The 21427-nt window shown below is 40.5% G+C and overlaps 1 protein-coding gene across 1 annotated transcript in view; it reads left to right on the top strand.

The window, feature by feature from the left end:
• ints1 (integrator complex subunit 1) overlaps positions 1 to 18880 on the top strand; it is an 87041-nt gene extending 68161 nt beyond the window's left edge. Inside the window, exons 39-48 of the mRNA XM_061982022.2 lie at positions 1849 to 1978; positions 5897 to 6030; positions 6114 to 6306; positions 6375 to 6499; positions 8981 to 9090; positions 9165 to 9278; positions 9357 to 9427; positions 14377 to 14468; positions 16317 to 16426; positions 18556 to 18880. Of these exons, the coding sequence (XP_061838006.2) occupies positions 1849 to 1978; positions 5897 to 6030; positions 6114 to 6306; positions 6375 to 6499; positions 8981 to 9090; positions 9165 to 9278; positions 9357 to 9427; positions 14377 to 14468; positions 16317 to 16426; positions 18556 to 18668 (1192 nt within the window). The 3' untranslated portion in view covers positions 18669 to 18880. The remainder of the gene's footprint in view (positions 1 to 1848; positions 1979 to 5896; positions 6031 to 6113; positions 6307 to 6374; positions 6500 to 8980; positions 9091 to 9164; positions 9279 to 9356; positions 9428 to 14376; positions 14469 to 16316; positions 16427 to 18555) is intronic.
• The last annotated feature ends 2547 nt before the right edge of the window (positions 18881 to 21427 follow it).

The raw sequence follows: 21427 nt of genomic DNA, 5'->3' as shown, positions 1-21427 counted from the left end.
CGGCCGAGCTCTCTCCCTTTAGAGGATTTTCATGAAATTGTAAAAGACATGAAGGCAAATAAATATGTTGTTGCTTTTCATGAGCTCAGTTTGTTTTTACTGCATGTGAATTGTTATCGTTTGTGAAAGGACACAAAAGATGGCTGTGATCTGGTATCAAGAGGCTTGGAAAAGTGTCACTTTCATGACGTTAATACCAATGTATGGTGGCACTAGTTTCAGGGATTGGAGCGAGTTGTGTTAATGTAGGTCATTTTGCTTGCTGTTAGTGTCAGGTTCAAACACTCATGACATCTATTAAACAAGACAAGAAGCAAGGAATTAAACAGAGACAGAATTAAATTTGGCTCAATTAAGGAGAAATGTCTAGACACCGTACCCTTGGACAGTGTCTCACGCTCTGACAAAAGATTGTACGCCTCCACTTTTATTTGGACTTTCCCTGATTACATGGCAACAGTTGTTTCCAAGGGAGGGGGGTCGTAAACAGCTATCACCTTTGATTACAAACAGTTCAAAGAAAAGGTCGTAAAATAGTTCAAAGAAGAGGTCGTAAAACAGTTCAAAGAAGAGGTGCCTGGAACTTGGGCAGGTCCTTAAATGTTCCACTTCCATTCACACATTTAAAAAAAACTGTAAGACCAATGTCTCAACACCAGTAGTTAATACTATGATTAGAGATGTCCGATAAAATCGGCCGGTAAATGCTGTAAAATGTAATATCGGAAATGAACGGTATCGGTTTCAAAAAATAAAATGCATGACTTTTTAAAACGCCGCTGTACTGAGTGGTACACGAACGTAGGGAAAAGTACAGAGCAGTTGCGTCTCCCAGTCATACTTGCCAACCCTCACGATTTTCCTGGGACACTACCGGATTTCAGTGCCCCTCCCGAAAATCTCCCGGGGCAACCATTCTCCCGAATTTTTCCCGATTTCTACCCAGACAACAATATAGGGGGCGTGCCGGCCCAATCACTTGATATCTACATCTTTTCACACACACAAGTCAATGCAAGGCATACTTGGTCAACCCGCCATACAGGTCACACTGAGGGTGGCCGTATAAACAACTTTAACACTGTTACAAATATGCGCCACACTGTGAACCCACACCAAACAAGAATGACAGACACATTTCGGGAGAACATCCGCACCGTAACACAACATAAACACAACAGAACAAATACCCAGAACCCCTTGCAGCACTAACTCTTACGGGACGCTACAATATACACCCCCCGCTACCCTCTCCAGAACCCCGCCCCGCCCACCTCAACCTCCTCATGCTCTCTCAGGGAGAGCATGTCCCAAATTCCAAGCTGCTGTTTTGAGGCATGTTAAAAAAAATAATGCACTTTGTGACTTCAATAATAAATATGGCAGTGCCATGTTGGCATTTATTTCCATAACTTGACTTGATTTATTTTGGAATACATTGTTTAATGCATCCAGCGGAGCATCACAACAAAATTAGGCATAATAATGTGTAAATTCCACGACTATATATATCTGTATCGGTTGATATCGGAATCGGTAATTAAGAGTTGGACAATATCGGATATCGGCAAAAAAGCCATTATTGGACACCTCTAGTCTTGTGTAAAGGAAATTTCACATTTCTATGACGCTCAAGATCAGAGCCCGATGTCTCCTGGTTTTACTACATCTTGTATTTGAGATTGTTTATAGGGTTAGGCGAAATTAGTGCTCAACTTCAGCCTAAACCCTTCCGGTCTGTAAAATGGTCTATTTATGAATGTAAAACTGTTTGTTTATTTTGTTGACCACGGACCGAAGGAATAATAAACTAAACTAACTGTGCTTTGTTCCCCTTCAACCTCTCAGCACAATGAGTAAGCGCTGCCAGAACTTGCTACTGCAGATCTATCTCCACTTCCCGGAGGTCATCCAGCACGTCGCCTTGCCCGATGGCACGTTAAGCAGCGGGGGGACAGCAGACGGCAGCACCTGCAAGGTAATACCTTTGTCTTACAGTGTCTCACACGAAACATTCTATCGAATCCTTGCCATGTTTGTGGCAAGGAAATAGAATGCGTAAATGCACAGTAAAATTAACGTGTACTGCATTTTAATTGGATTGCATATTACTGTATTTTTCGGAGTATAAGTCGCACCGGAGTATAAGTCGCACCTGCCGAAAATGCATTATAAAGAAGGAAAAAAACATATAAGTCGCACTGGAGCCCGGCCAAACTATGAAAAAAACGGCGACTTATAGTCCGAAAAATACGGTAATTAGTAAATATATTATAAAATATTTCACTAACTTTAACTCCCTTGAACCTTGGAAACATGTGTCCCCGCTCCCAAAAACTTTACTTCATCATGAAATTAGGGATGCACAATTCTTTTTTCTTTTTTTTTACCAATAACTGCCTGCTTCTCAAGACCGTTAAATTATTTATATAAATTATTGTATAATTGATACAGGCCAAAAGTTTGTACACACCTTCTCATTCAATGCGTTTTTTTAAATTTTCATTGTCACTGAAGGCATCAAAACTATGAATGAACACATGTGGAGTTATGTACTTAACAAAAAAGGTGAAATAACTGAAAACATGTTTTATATTTTAGTTTCTTCAAAATAGCCACCCTTTGCTCTGATTACTGCTTTGCACACTTTTGGCATTCTCTCCATGAGCTTCAGGCACACCTGTGAAGTTCAAACCATTTCAGGTGACTACCTCCTGAAGGTCATCGAGAGAATTCCAAGAGTGTGCGAAGTAGTCAGAGCAAAGGGTGGCTATTTTGAAGAAACTAGAATATAAAACATGTTTTCAGTTATTTCACCTTTTTTTTTGTTAAGTACATAACTTCACATGTGTTCATTCATAGTTTTGATGCCTTCAGTGACAATCTACAATGTAAATAGTCATGAAAATAAAGAAAACGTATTGAATGAGACAGTATCCAAACCTTTGGCCTGTACTGTATGTTTTTGTTTTTTATGCATTCTAATTTGTAAAATACGGCAAGTACGAGGTGGATAACAATGCAGCTAATGGGAGTACACTATTGCGCCCGTGTGGTTCTCTAAAAAAAATATCTAAAAATCGCCAACACTCCATTTACATATCGTGACTTGACTATTAACCAATAATTAATAAGATTGTTATTATAAGCCCTAACTGGCTCAAGCACCTAGAGTATTGACATACTGAGCTGCACATCGTCTCTGAGTTGGTGAAAATTAATTCTAGATTATAAATAATGCCTTTCATAGTAGAAGGTTGAGGCCATAAACCGAAAAGTAGGTCAACTTTGACATTCAACTTAGATCTGGAAATGGCGAGAAAGACACCAAAAGACGCTTGTTTGTAGCACTTTTTTTAATTTTTTTTACCTACTTGAGGGTTATGATTAACTCTTCATCTATGCCTTCAGTGACAATCTACAATGTAAATAGTCATGAAAATAAAGAAAACACATTGAATGAGAAGGTGTGTCCAAACTTTTGGCCTGTACTGTATATATAAAGCATTTAAATCCTTCAGATGTTTTATTTTTTATCCATGTTTGTGTTACTCCTTATCTCAGCTATACTTTGTTTTCCTTTAAAAAAAAGAGGTAAAATTCACACTTAAGTCATGGTCCTGGGTTTTTATCGAACACATTATGCACGGAAAAATGGTCCAAAGGAAGTTGTATCATTTAGGCCTTTGAAAGGCCAAAAAAGAAAGTTTATTTGTTTGTCCTGTATATTCGAGGATGTTTCAACTACCGTACAAGGTTAAAATTTTAGCGCAGTCCTGTATATTTTTTGGGATATATTTTTTTTATATATATTTTTTTTGTTGAATAACTGTTGCGTGCTTAGTGCCAACATGCCATCAGCATAAATGCCATATGGCTATATTTCATGTATTTGTTAAAAATTCTAATTCTGTTAAATTCAGTTCTGGTACTAAAATGAGTCATCTTTGGCGGTACCCTATATGAAAAAAAAATACTTTGTCTGAGGTGTGCCAAGACACATTTTACAAGGTTAATATCACATTTAGATTTAAAAAAAGACAAAAATGTAAGGTTTTTTTTGAGAAATTTCTAACATGCTTTTAAGGAGTACATTTGTAGGAGCCTAAATGCTGTATAAGTTACATTTTATGGAAGGTGCTTTATGTTTATTCAGCTAAAGTGGGACTATTTACTTTATTTGCATGCTTAGAATAATTATAAGGTACACTTTATTTGTAATTATTACATTTGTCTAAATAATTTGATGACGTAACTGTTTAATTGCATATATGGCGGAAGGATCTGTGTGGTATTATGGTTTGGACACAATGTATTATGGGTAATGGCAGTCAGGTATGGTGGAATCGAGCCACACAGTTTTTTGAGCTTACTCTTACTTTTTCTAACTCTTTCTTACTGTAACAAACTCGCTTTATTTTGCCATTAATTTGTTCCCACATCGTTATTGTTTTACGTTTTTGAAGGATTACAGGGGAACATTATCACAATTTCAGAATAGTTAAAACCATTAAAAATCAGTTCCCAGTGGCTTATTATATTTTTCGAAGTTTTTTTCAAAATTTTACCCATCACGCAATATCCCTAAAAAAAGCTTCAAAGTGCCTGATTTTAACCATCGTAATAAACACCCGTCCATTTTCCTGTGACGTCACATAGTGAAGCCAAGACAAACAAACATGGCGGAAAGAACAGCAAGCTATAGCGACATTAGCTCGGATTCAGACTCGGATTTCAGCGGCTTAAGCGATTAAACAGATTACGAATGTATTGAAACGGATGGTTGTAGTGTGGAGGCAGGTAGCGAAAACGAAATTGAAGAAGAAACTGAAGCTATTGAGCCATATTGGTTTGAACCGTATGCAAGCGAAACCGACAAAAACGACACGGGAGAAACCGAGGACGAATTCGGCGATCGCCTTCTAACCAACGATTGGTATGTTTGTTTGGCCTTAAAGGAAACTAACAACTATGAACTAGGTTTACAGCATATGATATACATTTGGCAACAACATGCACTTTGAGAGTGCAGACAGCCCAATTTTCATCAATTAATATATTCTGTAGACATACCCTCATCCACGCTCTTTTCCTGAAAGCTGATCTGTCCAGTTTTGGAGTTGATGTCAGCAGGCCAGGGAAGCTAGGGTCGATTGCTCGCTCGTCTGCGGGAACAAACTGCCGCCATTGCTTGCCGTGCTAGCGAGGTCCTTTGTCCCTGAATTGCTCACACACTCCGGCAGATTCAATGGGGGTCTGGCGGCAGATTTCTTTGACTTTATCGTTGGAAATGCATCTGCTTCGAGTGTCGCAGGATATCCACACATTCTTGCCATCTCTGTCGTATCATAGCTTTCGTCGGTAAAGTGTGCGGAACAAACGTCCAATTTCTTGCCGCTTTCGCATCTTTGGGCCACTGGTGCAACTTGAATCCGTCCCTGTTCGTGTTGTTGCACCCTCCGACAACACACCGACGAGGCATGATGTCTCCAAGGTACGGAAAACAGTCGAAAAAACAGAAAATAACAGCTGATTTGACTCGGTGTTTGAGAAAATGGCGGATTGCTTCCTGTTGTGATGTCATCGCTCCGAGAGCGAATATTAGAAAGGCGTTTAATTCGCCAAAATTCACCCATTTAGAGTTTGGAAATCGGTTAAAAAAATATATGGTCTTTTTTCTGCAACATCAAGGTACGCTTACATAGGTCTGGTGATAATGTTCCCCTTTAAGTTCACAAGTAAACGATACAAAACGAAGAGGAGCGTCTGGAGCTTTGTTTGTTGTTGCCGCAGCAAGCGGGAGCAGGAGAAAGTAGAGGAGCGTCAAGCAAAGGCTTCATTAGGAATCTACAACATTAATTTTTTAATCTGAAATGTTCTTTTTGTATTTCATCAGCTTGACGTCCTGGTGCACCGTCTAGTCACGCTACTCGCTGATGTCGGAGACTCAAAGTCAGCAGAGGACCGCGTTTCCGACGCCAACCTTGCATGTCGGAAGCTGGCCGTATCGCATCCTGTCCTCTTGCTCAGGTGACAACACCCACCTGCGTTCATCATTTAGTCATTCGTGTCCAATTTTCGCTGACTTTGCTTTTTTCTCGACCTGTTTCCAGGCACCTGCCCATGATCGCAGGCCTCCTTCACGGTCGGATTCACCTAAACCTGCGCGAGTTCCGGCAGCACAACCACATGACGTTCTTCAGCAACGTCCTCGCCATCCTGGAGCTGCTGCAGCCCCTGGTGTTCCACGCCGACCACCAGAGGGCGCTTCAAGACTGCCTCTTGTCCTTCATGAAGGTCCTCAAGGTAGGTGGCAAGCAAAAACAAGGGCTGATGTTTTGTTTTTGTTTTAATCGCCTTCTTTCTGATTACAGTACTTTCAAAGGAGTCGTTCCCCCTTAGTCATCATCAATAAATTCCTCCAGTTTACGCAAAAGTACATTACCCATGATGCAGCAGCCGCCATCCCGTATCTGCAGACGCACTCGGACATACTGCAGTAAGTCACCTAATGATAGAAATAGGGATGTCCGTTAATATCGGACTGCCGATATTATCGGCCGATAAATGCTTTAAAATGTAATATCGGAAATTATCGGTATCGGTTTAAAAAAGTAACATTTATGACTTTTTAAAACGCCGCTGTGTACACGGACATAGGAAGAAGTACAGCGCGGCAATAAACCTTAAAGGCACTGCCTTTGCGTGCCGGCCCAATCACATAATATCTACGGCTTTTGACACACTCACAAGTGAATGCAAAGCCTACTTGATCAACAGCCATACAGGTCACACTGAGGGTGGCCGTATAAACAACTTTAACACTTACAAATAAGCGCCACACTGTGAACCCACACCAAACAAGAATGACAAACACATTTCGGGAGAACATCCGCACCGTAACACAACATAAACACAACAGAACAAATACCCAGAACCCCTTGCAGCACTAACTCTTCCGGGACACTACAATATACACCCCCCCACCTCAACCTCCTAATGCTCTCTCAGGGAGAGCATGTCCCAAATTCCAAGCTGTTGTTTTGAGGGATGTTAAAAAAAAATAATGCACTTTGTGACTTCAATAATAAATATGGCAGTGCCATTTTGGCATTTTTTTCCATAACTTGAGTTGAAGTTGTTCTCTGATTTTGGAATGCCTTGTTACATTGTTTAATGCATCCAGTGGGGCATCACAACAAAATTAGGCATAATAATGTGTTAATTCCACAACTGTATATATCGGTATCGGTTGATATCGGTAATTAAGAGTTGGACAATATCGGATATCGGCAAAAAAGCCATTATCGGACATCTCTTGATAGAAATGATACAATGATATCAGTGTGAAGCAGTACGGTGGAACAGGGGTTAGTGTATGTGCCTCACAAAACGAAGGTCCTGAGTAGTCCTGAGTTCAATCCCGGCTCGGGATCTTTCTGTGTGGAGTTTGCATGTTCTCCCCGTGACTGCGTGGGTTCCCTCCGGGTACTCCGACTTCCTCCCACCGCCAAAGACATGCCCCTGGGGATAAGTTGATTGGCAACACTAAAATTGGCCCTAGTGTGTGAATGTGAGTGTGAATGTTGTCTGTCTATCTGTGTTGGCCCTGCGATGAGGTGGCGACTTGTCCAGGGTGTACCCCGCCTTCCGCCCGAATGCAGCTGAGATAGGCTCCAGCACCCCCCGCGACCCCAAAAGGGACAAGCGGTAGTAAATGGATGGATGGATATTAGAGATGTCCGATAATGGCTTTTTTGCCGATATCCGATATTACGATATTGTCCAACTCTTAATTACTGATACCGATATATACAGTCGTGGAATTAACACATTATTATGCCTAATTTTGTTGTGATGCCCCGCTGGATGCATTAAAACAATGTACCGTATTTTTCGGACTATAAGTCACAGTTTTTTTCATAGTTTGGCCGGGGGTGCGACTTATACTCAGGAGCGACTTATGTGTGAAATTATTAACACATTAGCGTAAAATATCAAATAATATTATTCATCTCATTCACGTAAGAGACTAGACGTATAAGATTTCATGGGATTTAGCGATTAGGAGTGACAGATTGTTTGGTAAACGTATAGCATGTTCTATATGTTATAGTTATTTGAATGACTCTTACCATAATATGTTACGTTAACATACCAGTTGGTTATTTATGCCTCATATAACGTACACTTATTCAGCCTGTTGTTCACTATCCTTTATTTATTTTAAATTGCCTTTCAAATGTCTATTCTTGGTGTTGGCTTTTATCAAATAAATTTCCCCCAAAAATGCGACTCATACTCCATTGCAACTTATTTATGTTTTTTTCCCTTCTTTATTGTGCATTTTCGGCCGGTGCGACTTATACTCCGAAAAATACGGTAGCAAGGTTTTCCAAAATAAATCAACTCAAGTTATGGAAATAAATGCCAACATGGCATTTATTATTGAAGTCACAAAGTGCATTATTGGTGGGCGGGGTTGAGGCGGGGTTAGGGGTGTATATTGTAGCGTCCCGGAAGAGTTAGTGCTGCAAGGGATTCTGGGTATTTGTTCTGTTGTGTTTATGTTGTGTTGCGGTGCGGATGTTCTCCCGAAATGTGTTTGTCATTCTTCTTTGGTGTGGGTTCACAGTGTGGCGCATATTTGTAACAGTGTTAAAGTTGTTCATACGGCCACCCTCAGTGTGACCTGTATGGCTGTTGACCAAGTATGCTTTGCATCCTCTTGTGTGTGTGAAAAGCCATAGATGTTATGTGACTGGGTTGGCACGCAAAGGCAGTGCTTTTAAGGTTTATTAGCGCTCTGTACTTCTCCCTACGTCCGTGTACACAGCGGCAATTCAAAAAGTCATACATTTTACTTTTTGAAACCGATACCGATAATTTCCGATATTACATTTTAAAGCATTTATCGGCCGATATTATCGGACATCCTTAATGGATATCAATGTGTTTCTTGTGTAACTTCCGCTTCCAGGACCATGAGTGCTGAGAATCCAGACTTGGTACAGCTGAAGTCTCTCCTGGCTGGACTCACTCTTCCTGTAAGGAGTTCCTCCGCAGAGCTCGCTGCAGACGACAGAGATGGTCAGCGTCCATATCTCAACCTCCATTTCTACAGCGATCCCAGATTACAATTTTCATTATTCATCGTCCCCCAGATGAGGTGGCGGCCGGTTCCCTCCCTCTGGTCAACATCTCGGCGTCGGTTCCTCTGAGCGGCGCTGACATGACAAAATATCTGAAGAAGATGTCGAGGGGGGAGGCGGTGGAGGGTGAGGCTGAATCGGCTGTTTTGGCAGCAGAAACGACGGACTGACTCATGCGGCGTCTTGCTTTTTCTTCCTCCGCAGACGTGTTGGAAGTGTTGACAGAGGTGGATGAGAAGTCGAGGAGGAGCCCGGAGATCATCCAGTACTTCATAGTGAGTCACTAAGCAAATAGAACAGAAGCGGGGGGAATAAAGGTTAAATATTTTCACCTGCCAAATCTTTGAACACCAACATAAACTTGTGTAGTGTTGTGGTAAATAAGTGCTGTGACACATGGTGGTGTCAGATAGGTAATTACTTTTCTCCCCAAAACAGAATAATGAGGGTGTTTATTTGGTCATGGTGTTGGTTTATTTTAAACATGCATATAGTTTCAATTTGGCACCTCACATATTTCCAGTTTCTCATTACAACTTGTTCAAAAAGGAGTAGGAAGAAGCAGAAAGAAGTGAAGGACACATATGGCAAACACCGGAGGTGGGAATCTTTGGGCATCTTACAGTTTAAATTCTTGGGGTGACAATCCGATTCAGATTCGATTCTCGATTTAAGACGGTTCTCGTAATGTATTTTTTGGTATAAAAATGATACTCATACAATGAATAAATGATAAGTTATAATGGTAACACTTTAGTATGGGGAACATATTATAAGTAACAAATACCGTATTTTTCGGAGTATAAGTCGCACCTGCCGAAAATGCATAATAAAGAAGGAAAAAAACATATATAAGTCGCACTGGAGCCCGGCCAAACTATGAAAAAAACTGCGACTTTAGTTAGAAAAATATGGTACTTAATTAAGAGTTATTTGGACACAATCAATCAATGTTTATTTATATTAGGGATGTCCCGATCCGATATTTGGATCGGATCGGCCGCCGATATTTGCAAAAAAATGCGTATCGGCAAGGCATGGGAAAATGCCGATCCAGATTAAAAAAAACTCCGGTCCGTGTTTTCCAACTCACCGATTTAAATAATATATTCCACTTTTCTGCTGCTCCCTAATATCCGTTCCGCATTTTCCAGCACACCTTCAACACATCCACAGGTCTGTGGATTCTCACGCAGTTGCTTTTAGCTGCTGGCATGACACGACAGGCTCTTCTCACTCTTTCCTGTGTCTCCCTCTCACAGACAGCAAGTGCACCTTCTTACACACGTCACATACTGTCACGTCATACGTCACATACGTATACGTTCTCACGGAGCAGAGAGGTAGCAGCATGCTAACGTTAGCTGTGATGCTAGCGCAGCCGGGCTAGCAAACTTCCCTCTAAGGTGCGCGCCTGTGCAATTGCGCACTGCAAATCTATGCCACGCACAAAATCAAATAAAAAAATAAGCGCATTACAATTTTCGACACACGGACGCGCCAGAGAAAACAGTTTTCGTCATCATTGTTCAAATATTGTAACGTCTGTCGAGACGCTTATCTCCATTCGGTGCCACACGCCCACACCATCAAAATGCCGAGGCAAACATTTCCAGATCAACACCGTATGAAAAAATTAGTGATTTTTTTAGTTGTGATTTCCCTCTCTGCATGAAAGTTTAAAAGTAGCATATATTAATGCAGTATGAAGAAGAATGTTTTAATGTAGACACATAGAATCATCATACTGCTGTGATTATATGCATCAAGTGTTCATTCAAGGCTAAGGCAAAATATCCAGATATATATCGTGTATCGCAATATGGCCTTAAAATATCGCAATATTTAAAAAAGGCCATATCGCCCAGCCCTAGTTCAATGATGCCATTTCTGTTTGTCATGTATAATTTTGTCTATTTTGTGTTTATCCTTGAATGAACAGGTCAGTTTCTTGTTACCAACCATTGTGTATTATTCAAACTCCCCTAATTCAGCTGGCTAGTTGTTATCAAGAGTACTAAAACCCTTTTCAACATGATTCTGACAACTAAGTAGGCTAAATAACTTTAAACTTTAATACATGCTCGGATAGGCCAGTATCGGTCAGTATTGGTATCGGTCAGTATCGGTATCGGATCGGAAGTGCAAAAACCTGGATCGGGACATCCCTAATTTATATAGCCCTAAATCACAAGTGTCTCAAAGGGCTGCACAAGCCACGACGACATCCTCGGTTCAGAGTCCACATAAGGGCAAGGAAAAACTCACAACCCAGTGGGATGTCAATGTGAATGACTATGAGAAACCTTGGAGAGGACCGCATATGTGGGTGACCCCCTCTAGGGGAGACCGGATGCAGTGGACGCCGAGTGGGTCTGACATAATATTGTGAAAGTCCAGTCCATAGTGGATCTAACATAATAGTGAGAGTCCAGTCCATAGTGGGGCCAGCAGGAGACCATCCCGGGCGGAGACGGGTCAGAGATGCACACTAGGAGAACATATTGTAAGTAACAAAGACTTAATTCAGAGTTATTTGGTTAGGGTTAGGGTTGTTGTAAAATAAGGCCATGCAGAATAAGGCATTAATAAGTACTTAAAGCGGAACATTATCACAATTTCAGAAGGGTTAAAACCATTAAAAATCAGTTCCCAGTGGCTTATTTTATTTTTCGAAGTTTTTTTCAAAATTTTACCCATCACGCAATATCCCTAAAAAAAGCTTCAAAGTGCCTGATTTTAACCATCGTTATATACACCCGTCCATTTTCCTGTGACGTCACACAGTGATGCCAACACAAACAAACATGGCGCATAGAACAGCAAGCTATAGCGACATTAGCTCGGATTTCAGCGACTTAAGCGATTCAACAGATTACGCATGTATTGAAACGGATGGTTGTAGTGTGGAGGCAGGTAGCGAAAACGAAATTGAAGAAGAAACTGAAGCTATTGAGCCATATCGGTTTGAACCGTATGCAACCGAAACCGACAAACGACACGACAGCCAGCGACACGGGAGAAAGCGAGGATGAATTCGGCGATCGCCTTCTAACCAACGATTGGTATGTGTTTGTTTGGCATTAAAGGAAACTAACAACTATGAACTAGGTTTACAGCATATGAAATACATTTGGCAACAACATGCACTTTGAGAGTGCAGACAGCCCAATTTTCATCAATTAATATATTCTGTAGACATACCCTCATCCGCGCTCTTTTCCTGAAAGCTGATCTGTCCAGTTTTGGAGTTGATGTCAGCAGGCCAGGGAAGCTAGGGTCGATATTCTTCTCTTGATCATCTTCGGTGGCATAAGGGACGGTGTGAGCCAAGACATCCAGGGGGTTTAGCTCGCTCGTCTGCGGAAACAAACTGCCGCCATTGCTTGCCGTGCTACCGAGGACCTTTGTCCCTGAATAGCTCACACACTCCGGCAGATTCAATGGGGGTCTGGCGGCAGATTTCTTTGACTTTATCGTTGGAAATGCATCTGCTTTGAGTGTCGCAGGGTATCCACACATTCTTGCCATCTCTGTCGTAGCATAGCTTTCGTCGGTAAAGTTTGCGGATCTAACGTCTTGCCACTTTCGCATCTTTGGGCCACTGGTGCAACTTGAATCCGTCCCTGTTCGTGTTGTTACACCCTCCGACAACACACCGACGAGGCATGATGTCTCCAAAGTACGGAAAACAGTCGAAAAAACGGAAAATAACAGAGCTGGTGTTTGAGAAAAAGGCGGATTGCTTCCCGATGTGACGTCACGTTGTGACGTCATCGCGAATAATAGAAAGGCGTTTAATTCGCCAAAATTCACCCATTTAGAGTTCGGAAATCGGTTAAAAAAAATATGGTCTTTTTTCTGCAACATCAAGGTATATATTGACGCTTACATAGGTCTGGTGATAATGTTCCCCTTTAATAATGACTAATTAAGAGCCAATATGTTACTAACACTATGGACTGGACTCTCACTACTATGTTAGATCCACTAAGGACTGTTCTTTCACAATATTATATCACTCGACATCCATTGCTTTCGGTCTCCCCTAGAGAGGGGGGTTACCCACATATGCGGTTTCTCATAGTCATTCACATCGACGTCCCTTATATGGGCTCTGTACCGAGGATGTCGTTGTGGCTTGTACAGCCCTTTGAGACTTTTGTGATTTAGGGCTATATAAATAAACATTGATTGATTGATTGATTGATAATTTGCATGTTAATAAACAACTAATTAATGGTGAATATGTTCTCCAAACTAAAGTGTTACCATTATAATAAACCCCTTTTCAAAACAGGTTACGAAAGCTCCTCTTGGCTGCTGAAGCATTACTTATACGCAAAGTGTTGACTTTTAGGCACTGAGATCCATCGATCAGCTGATGCTCTCTGTCCCTTTTGCTCGCACTGAGCTAGGGAAAAAAAGCTTTTGTCTATGCAGCTCCTTGTGTTTGGAACATGTTACAAAGAGACTGGAAGCCGACTGAATGTTTATCCTTAAATGCTTTTAAATCTAAACTGAGAGCATTTGAAGGAGCCTCAGTTATCTGTAACTGTTTTGCTTGATGTCCATCCTGTCAGTTTAATGTGTAATGTGAATGTCATTTTATTTGTAACTTTGCTGCCTCTTGGCCAGGACTCCCTTGAAAAAGAGGTTTTTAATCTTAATGGGATTTTTTTCCTGGTTAAATAAATAAAATAAAAATGTACCTTTTTTAAAAATGTGTTTTTAACATTTTGTTTGCAAAAAATACAGAATGTTAATCAATTTAATAAAAGAAAATACAGCAACACCGTCTTCAAACCAATCCCAGTTGTATGTATTTAGTAAGACATACAAATACGATACTTGTTAATAAATACATAAGTTAAAAAAGGAAAACCAAAAAATAATAAAAACAACCAAAAAAATAAATAATAATAATAGTAACCAATAATAGTTTAATGTTTTTAATCCAAAAACTGATTTTTCTAAAATTAAAAAGAAAACATTTTTTTTTTTTTTTTAAATCGGTTCTCAAAAATTATGTATTGATTTAAAATCAAAATTAAAACAATTGCGATTTGGATAGGAATCCATTTTTTCAAGCAACTGTAGTAAACATACACAGATTGAGAAGAAATAGGATTTAAATTTTTTAATTGGCAAGAAACTTTTATTTTTTTTATTTCTGCGTGTGCATTCTCATGTTTTTTTTGTTTTGTTTTGTGTTTTTTAACAGAACGATCTGCAGAGACTCATGACGTCCCCAGAGGAACTCTGTCGGAATATCGCTTTCAACCTGGCGCTACGCTGCATCCAGAATAATCCCTGGTAATGTATGATTCCACCAAATTTTGTATACCGAGAGTGGGGGAAATGCCGTAAAAAATGTTGATTGAATCTTTATCGTCATTGTACATTAAACACGAAATGAGGTGCTCTCCAAAAATTTGTTTAAAAAGTAATGCAATTAAGAATACCCATCACCACGCGTACCTCTCAGGGTGGCTGGAGCCTATCCCAGCTACCTTTATTTAGAAAATAAGAGAAAAACTATACTGTACTATATGTAATGTAAGACCAAAACCATGTAGAATATTCTTTAAAAAAACAGTAACGTTGCAATACTCTACTTTGTTATGTTACAATGCGAGAAGTGTTTAATTAGAATATGTTGCAGGCCATAGGGCAGGGGCCCATTGTTGTGCCACTAGCGCCCCATCGAGGGCCGCCAAAAAAATATGTTTCTCAGCTTTGGTTTGCATGGGCCTCAGTTGTAATACACTTTTCCACCACTTGTGGCGGTATTCACAATATTAAACAGAAGAAGTCTGGAGCTGAAATCAGAGAAGTTTCTTAAACACAAAGTGGTGCAGATGTATTTTCATTTGCACTTAACTTTTATTGACAGTTTATTAAATCAACGTGTTTATTTTAGCACTGTGTCATAATCTAATAATGCTTTCATATAATATGACTAGATGTATCATAATTATTGAATATGATTGAAATTAAGAGTAAGATCACTAATTCAGTGTTATTTGAGTGGGGCCCAGTTCCCTCTGTAGTGAGGAAAAAAGGTCAAGCTAAGAACTCTTGCTCTAAGTCAGGGGTGTCAAAGTCAAGGCCCGCGGGCCGAATCTGGCCCGCAAATGAATTACCTATGGCCCCCCGGGAAGATATTTGATTAGTATTAGAAGCGGCTCGCAGGCCACAGCCACCTGCTGCTGTTTTGCACACACCAAGATTCCATCAGTGTTGGCACTAGGAATTTTCAAAATGGGGTCCCACAGTGCATTTTTGGGGTCACACTTTTTTGTAACCATTTTGAAAACAAATGATAAATGTTTGCATTATCCTGTTATGTCACATTCTATATTGTGTTTTGGAAAAAGGTTGCCATAAACGTTACTTCATTCATTAAACAAAATAATACAAAAGAAAACAAATTTGTATGCATATGTAAATGTATTCAGTTATAAACATTCATTCACTTTCTTCTTTCCTTAATGGATCTAAACTTTAATAATAATAGATTTTATGTGTAAAAGCACTTTACATCGAACAAACAATCTCAAAGTGCTACAGTGCATTTAAAAACAAAAAACAAACAAAGCTAGAACAACAAATAGCTGCCCCCAACGAGTAAAATAAATAATAAAATAAAATAAAAACTAGAACAGCCTAGTAGCTAGAACTAGCACACTTAAATCTATCAAAAGGCTTTTTTAAAAAGAAGGGTTTTTAAGCCTTTTTTTAAAAGCATCCACAGTCTGTGGTGCCCTCAGGTGGTCAGGGAGAGCGTTCCACAGACTGGGAGCGGCGGAGCAGAAAGCCCGGTCTCCTATTTTATTTTTTTTGTAATATTTTCAGAATGTGGTTGTTCTATTTTTGGCCAAAGTAAGACATTGAAAACAATCTGAAGTTGTCTTTATCTTTTAGTTTTAATGCCATGATTTTAATAGTCTGGCCCGCGTGTGCACAGATTTTCCTCCATGCGGCCCCAGAGCTAAAATTTCTTTGACACCCCTGCTCTAAGTGATTGAGTTGGATTTGAAACAATTGCAGTCATACAAAGTAATTGAAATAGAAACAATCCAACTTGTTTACTTAACTGTACATACAGTTTTCTGACAGTCATAAAAGTGTCAACAAAAGTTAAACGTTTCTGCTCCGCAGCCTGGCCAACGACTTCCTGCCAACGTTCATGTACTGCATGGGCAGCGGGGACTTTGACGTGGTGCAGACGGCCCTGAGGAATCTTCCAGAATACGTGCTGCTATGTCAAGGTAAGAGGACGTGTCCCACGCTGCCACGATTTGCGACTTTCTCCACGGGATGACCTCATACTAGGGGTGTAACGGTACACAAAAATTTCGGTTCGGTACGTACCTCGGTTCATTTTCGGTACAGTAAGAAAACAACAAAATATACATTTTTTGGTTATTTATTTACCAAATTTGTAAGCAATGGCTTTATCCTTTTAACATTGGGAACACTATAATAATTCTGCCCACGTTAATCAACATTAAACTGCCTCAAGTTGTTGCTCAGATTAAATACAATGACAAAACTTTTCTTCTACATATAACAAGTGCATCATTAAACAGTTTCAAGTCAACTCATCATGCTTAATTTATTACAGCATTTGGGAAGCCTGTAGTTGATCCACTTACATTATTATATCAACTATCAGAGACAGAAACTCTTCATTTAACATAATGTCCTTTTTTGCTGCTTCAACACAGCTCAATCAACACAGAAAAAGGTAAAGTGACATAACAGACAGACAGGGCTTTGCTGTCCGTAACACACACACACACCGCAAAATGAGCTAATGTTACGCTAAAAGCGAATTAGCCTTCACCTCAAGCCAGGTCTGCGAGCGAGCTGAACTGCCTTTTAAATTTCTAGAAGGTCAACGGGCTCATAGCGATGTTACTAGTCGTTGACTGGGAGGTGTTTATTATCATTTGGGGAGAGTCCGCAGCCTGATGATTACCTGCTAAACGCTAAGCACTAACTACATGCGCTCTGAGTACGCACTGCTGATTGGCTGTTGCCTATGGCGTCACATTAGTGCCAAAAATCCGAGCGCATAAAAACTGTTATCGCGCGCTGATTCTCCACTTCGTACTCCTGCTCTCTGTGTACTCCTGGCATCTCTCCTCGCGCTGTCATGTTTCTTTTTGGCACTTTGGGGGCGGGTATGCTTAGACGGCCCCTCCTTTCTAATTGGCTCTGAGCATTTTTCATATGACCAATCATTCTCCGGTGTAGCAACGTTGTAGCCATCTTACCTCGGACATCTAGCCTCAATCATTACATTGATGTCAATGGTACATGTACTAATTAAATTACCATAACTTGCTCGATTTTCGACCAATTTACAAACGGTTTGCCTTGTTACAAATCTTTTTACATGTAGATATGACATAGGATGCTGTACCTGTTGAAATTACCTCTTTCGCTTTAAAAAAAAAAGACTTAATTGTGCAACATAGTTGTGTAGGGTCAGTGTTAGTCAGTTCTCTGATTATTTTAAACTGTTTCAGAATACATTATTAAAAGCTATTTTTAACATTTTAAAAACAAAATTCAAAGATTATTTCATTAATTTTATGGCTGAATCAAAAGAAATTCCATAAATTGGAAAACAAATGTTCAAGAAGAAGTGAAAATATAAAATAATGTTATGGTTGGATGTTATTGCTGGTGGACCAGTTCTGGCTGAAAGATGTGATTATGGTGTTTGTTGTCTTATTATTTATTTGGGTCACATTTTGTATTACCCTGTATTGTGTTTATGTGGTATGAAATAACCTTCATCAGCGCGCTACATTTTTTTATCCACTTCTTCCTCTGTAAATCTTGATACATATTGACGATGACCCGCCCTGCTATACTTCTGATTGGCTCTGAGCATTTTTCAGCATTTTTCGCCTGACCAATCAGAAAGAAGGGGCCGTCTAAGCATACCCGCCCCCAAAGTGCCAAAAAGAAACATGACAGCGCGAGGAGAGATGCCAGGAGTACACAGAGAGCGCGCAGAAAGGCACCGCGTGAGCGCAAAAAGGCACCACGCACGCACAAAAGGATGTCGCGCGCGCGCGCACGAAGTGGAGAATCAGTGCGCGATAACAGTTTTTATGCGCTCAGATTTTTGGCACTAATGTGATGCCATAGTTGCCGCTCTGTTTGTAACCAATCAGATGGTTGTGTGGGTGGGACAATGCTGGGTGCTACTTAATATGTTCGTGTGGAAACTCGTTCGGTACACCTCCGAACCGAACCGAAACCTCCGTACCAAAACGGTTCAATACAAATACACGTACCGTTACACCCCTACCTAATACGCTTCCAAACGTACATCCGTGTGAGTTTTTTTTTTTTTTTTTTGTTCTCCTTCCTTCTCCAGAACACGCAGACATCTTACTCCACAAGGCGTTTTTAGTGGGCGTCTACGGACAAATCGACACCAGTTCTATGATCTCAGAGTCGATGAAGGTCCTTCACATGGAAGCAATTTAGATTCTTTTGTAGTTGAACCACACTGCATTTTTACTTTACCAAATGTGAAATTAGTCCTTGGCCAGGGCATGAATTTTATGGAATTCAATCAACAAACATTTTAATTGGAGACCTCAAGGCCACTCATTCCTTTGCCTCTAAGCCGCAACATTTTCCTGTCACTGAAAAACCATCTATGACTCACAGCCTGCTGAATAAAAGAACGGGCGCAATCTGCCTTTGAGTGAGTAGTGAAACAAATTTTATGCAGCCGCTCATTGAGCAAAAATGAGTTGAAATTGTAAATAAAACATCCTAGCAGCCACCAAACCCAATTACTAACTCCATGTAAGAAGAGAAAAAACGATGCTAAGCGGGCGCCTTTCAATTCGTCGCAGACAAAAGCGGCGAGCGGCTGTCACGCTGCGTGGCGGCTCGCTCCTCGCCGGGCGTGTGGCAGACAGATTAAAAGGCGCGATGAACATGCCGCGATGGAAACCATTTTGCCATGAAAGTGTGTCTTGTTTAGCGCCGTGCCGCTGACTTCATCTGAAAGCCTCCTGATGGAGCGTCGAGAGCCGACTCCCGACAATGCAGGCATGCGGGGCCGAAAGGAAGAAAGTGGACCTCCCCATTGGGGACAAATTGACCGTGTCGGTAATTGTTCAATCATTTGCGAGCAAAGGTCCGTTTTCCCAGGCTGCCACTGGGTGTTGTGTTACGTGGAACGTAAGGAAGAGGTTGAGGATCCTCAGTGAGGCGAAGGCAAGCCCGCACTTGTCACTCAGTGGAAGCCGTCACTCAAACATAAAAAAGTCCTATAGCACACATACACACTTTGCACCTCTTTGTATCACAGTGGAACACAGGAACAAAGCTTTCTTTACCACTACCTAAATAAACTGCCATTACTCTTAAAGTGTCTCTGAAACAAAAAAAAGTACCGTATTTTTCGGACTATGAGGCGCACTTAAAATCCTTTCATTTTCTCAAAACTCAACAGTGCGCCTTATAACCCGGTGCGCCTAATGGACGTAATAATTAGGGCCCGCATGGCCCATTTTGCAATGGGACATAAGGACCTATTGAATTTCTAAGGTTTTATTATTATTATTATTCTTCCGCCGCCTCTTTGAGCACTAATTTGACCCAAAACTCACCATATTTGACCCACACATCAGGACCTGCGAAAATTGTCTTTTAATAAAAAAAAACGAACCCCAAAACTCAAAATTGCGCTCTAGTGTCCCCTAGGAAAAAATAAAAGATAAACTGCCTGTAACTCCCACTAGAAAGGTCGGAGAGACATGAAACAAAAACCTCTATGTAGGTCTAACTTAGACCTACATTTCATAATTGTACATTCTCGGGCAAAAATCTACAGGAAGTTGGCAATTCCCCCTTCAAGACAAAAATGTACTAAAAACATTCACTTTTGCCTCTTTGAGCTGTTATTTGACCCCCATAACATGCTTCAAAACTCACCAAACTGAACACACACATCAGGACTGGCAAAAATTGCGATCTAATACAAAAACCTAACCCCAAATCTCAAAAATTGCGCCTAGCGCAATTTTTGAATAAAACGCACAAAAAACTGCTCCTCGGAAGAAAAAAATGACAAAACTGCCTGTAACTCCCACTGGGAAGGTCGGAGAGACATGAAACAAAAACCTCTATGTAGGTCTCACTTAGACCTACATTTCAGTCATTGACATCCTTCAGCAAAAATCTACAGGAAGTTTGCAATTCCCTCTTCAATACCAAATTTTTGTAAAAAAAAAACCGGTCACCTGTCTTCAAACATTATCTCCTCTGAGCGCGTTTGTCGTTTCGGCTTCAAACTAACACAGGAGAGAGATTGAAAGTGTTGGGACACTTAGGACTAAAACTCGACAAAAGTATTGGGACACTTGGGACGTAAACTGGACAAAAGTATTGGGACACTTGGGACTAACACTTGACAAAATTATTGGGACACTTAGGACAAACACTGGACAAAAGTATTGGGACACTTAGGACTAAAACTGGACAAAAGTATTGGGACACTTAGGACTAAAACTGGACACAAGTATTGGGACACCTACACTGGACAAAAGTATTGGGACACTTAGGACTACAACTTGACAACAGTATTGGGACACTTAGGACTAAAACTGGACAACAGTATTGGGACACTTAGGACTAGCACCTGCCAAATACGCGGGCCCGACCAACGCTGCTTGCAGCTTTAATTTTGTTTGTGCTTACCGACCATGAAGCTATTTTATTTGGTACATGGTGAAATGATAAGTGTGACCAGTAGATGGCAGTCACACATAAGAGATACGTGTAGACTGCAAGTAAACAACACCAAAATTGTATATGTTCCATTAAAAATATAGAACATTACACACAGCGCTCAAAAATCTATCAAAATATTTTAGTATGACTTTGGTAAGCTATGAAGCCACACCGCTTGATGGATTGTAGTGCTTCAACATAGGAGTATTATTATGGTGTGTGTATAAGGTAAGACATATCTGACACTCGCAAATTTTCAGCACTTAAGCAGATCCCAAATACAGATCAGCAGGTACCAGAAGGTAAGACAAGTCTCTTTTGCATTATATTGCGATACAAAATGCCAGATATGTCTTACCTTATACACACACCATAATAATACTCCTATGTTGAAGCACAGTACAATCCATCAAGCGGTGCGGCTTCATAGCTTACCAAAGTCCTACTAAAACATTTTGATAGATTTTTGAGCGCCATGTGTAATGTTCTATATTTTC

The sequence above is a fragment of the Nerophis lumbriciformis genome, linkage group LG24 (genome assembly GCF_033978685.3).
Source record: "Nerophis lumbriciformis linkage group LG24, RoL_Nlum_v2.1, whole genome shotgun sequence".
Classification (NCBI taxonomy): domain Eukaryota; kingdom Metazoa; phylum Chordata; class Actinopteri; order Syngnathiformes; family Syngnathidae; genus Nerophis; species Nerophis lumbriciformis.
Note: the sequence above shows the minus strand (reverse complement) of the source record. Positions and strands in the feature narration are given on the sequence as shown.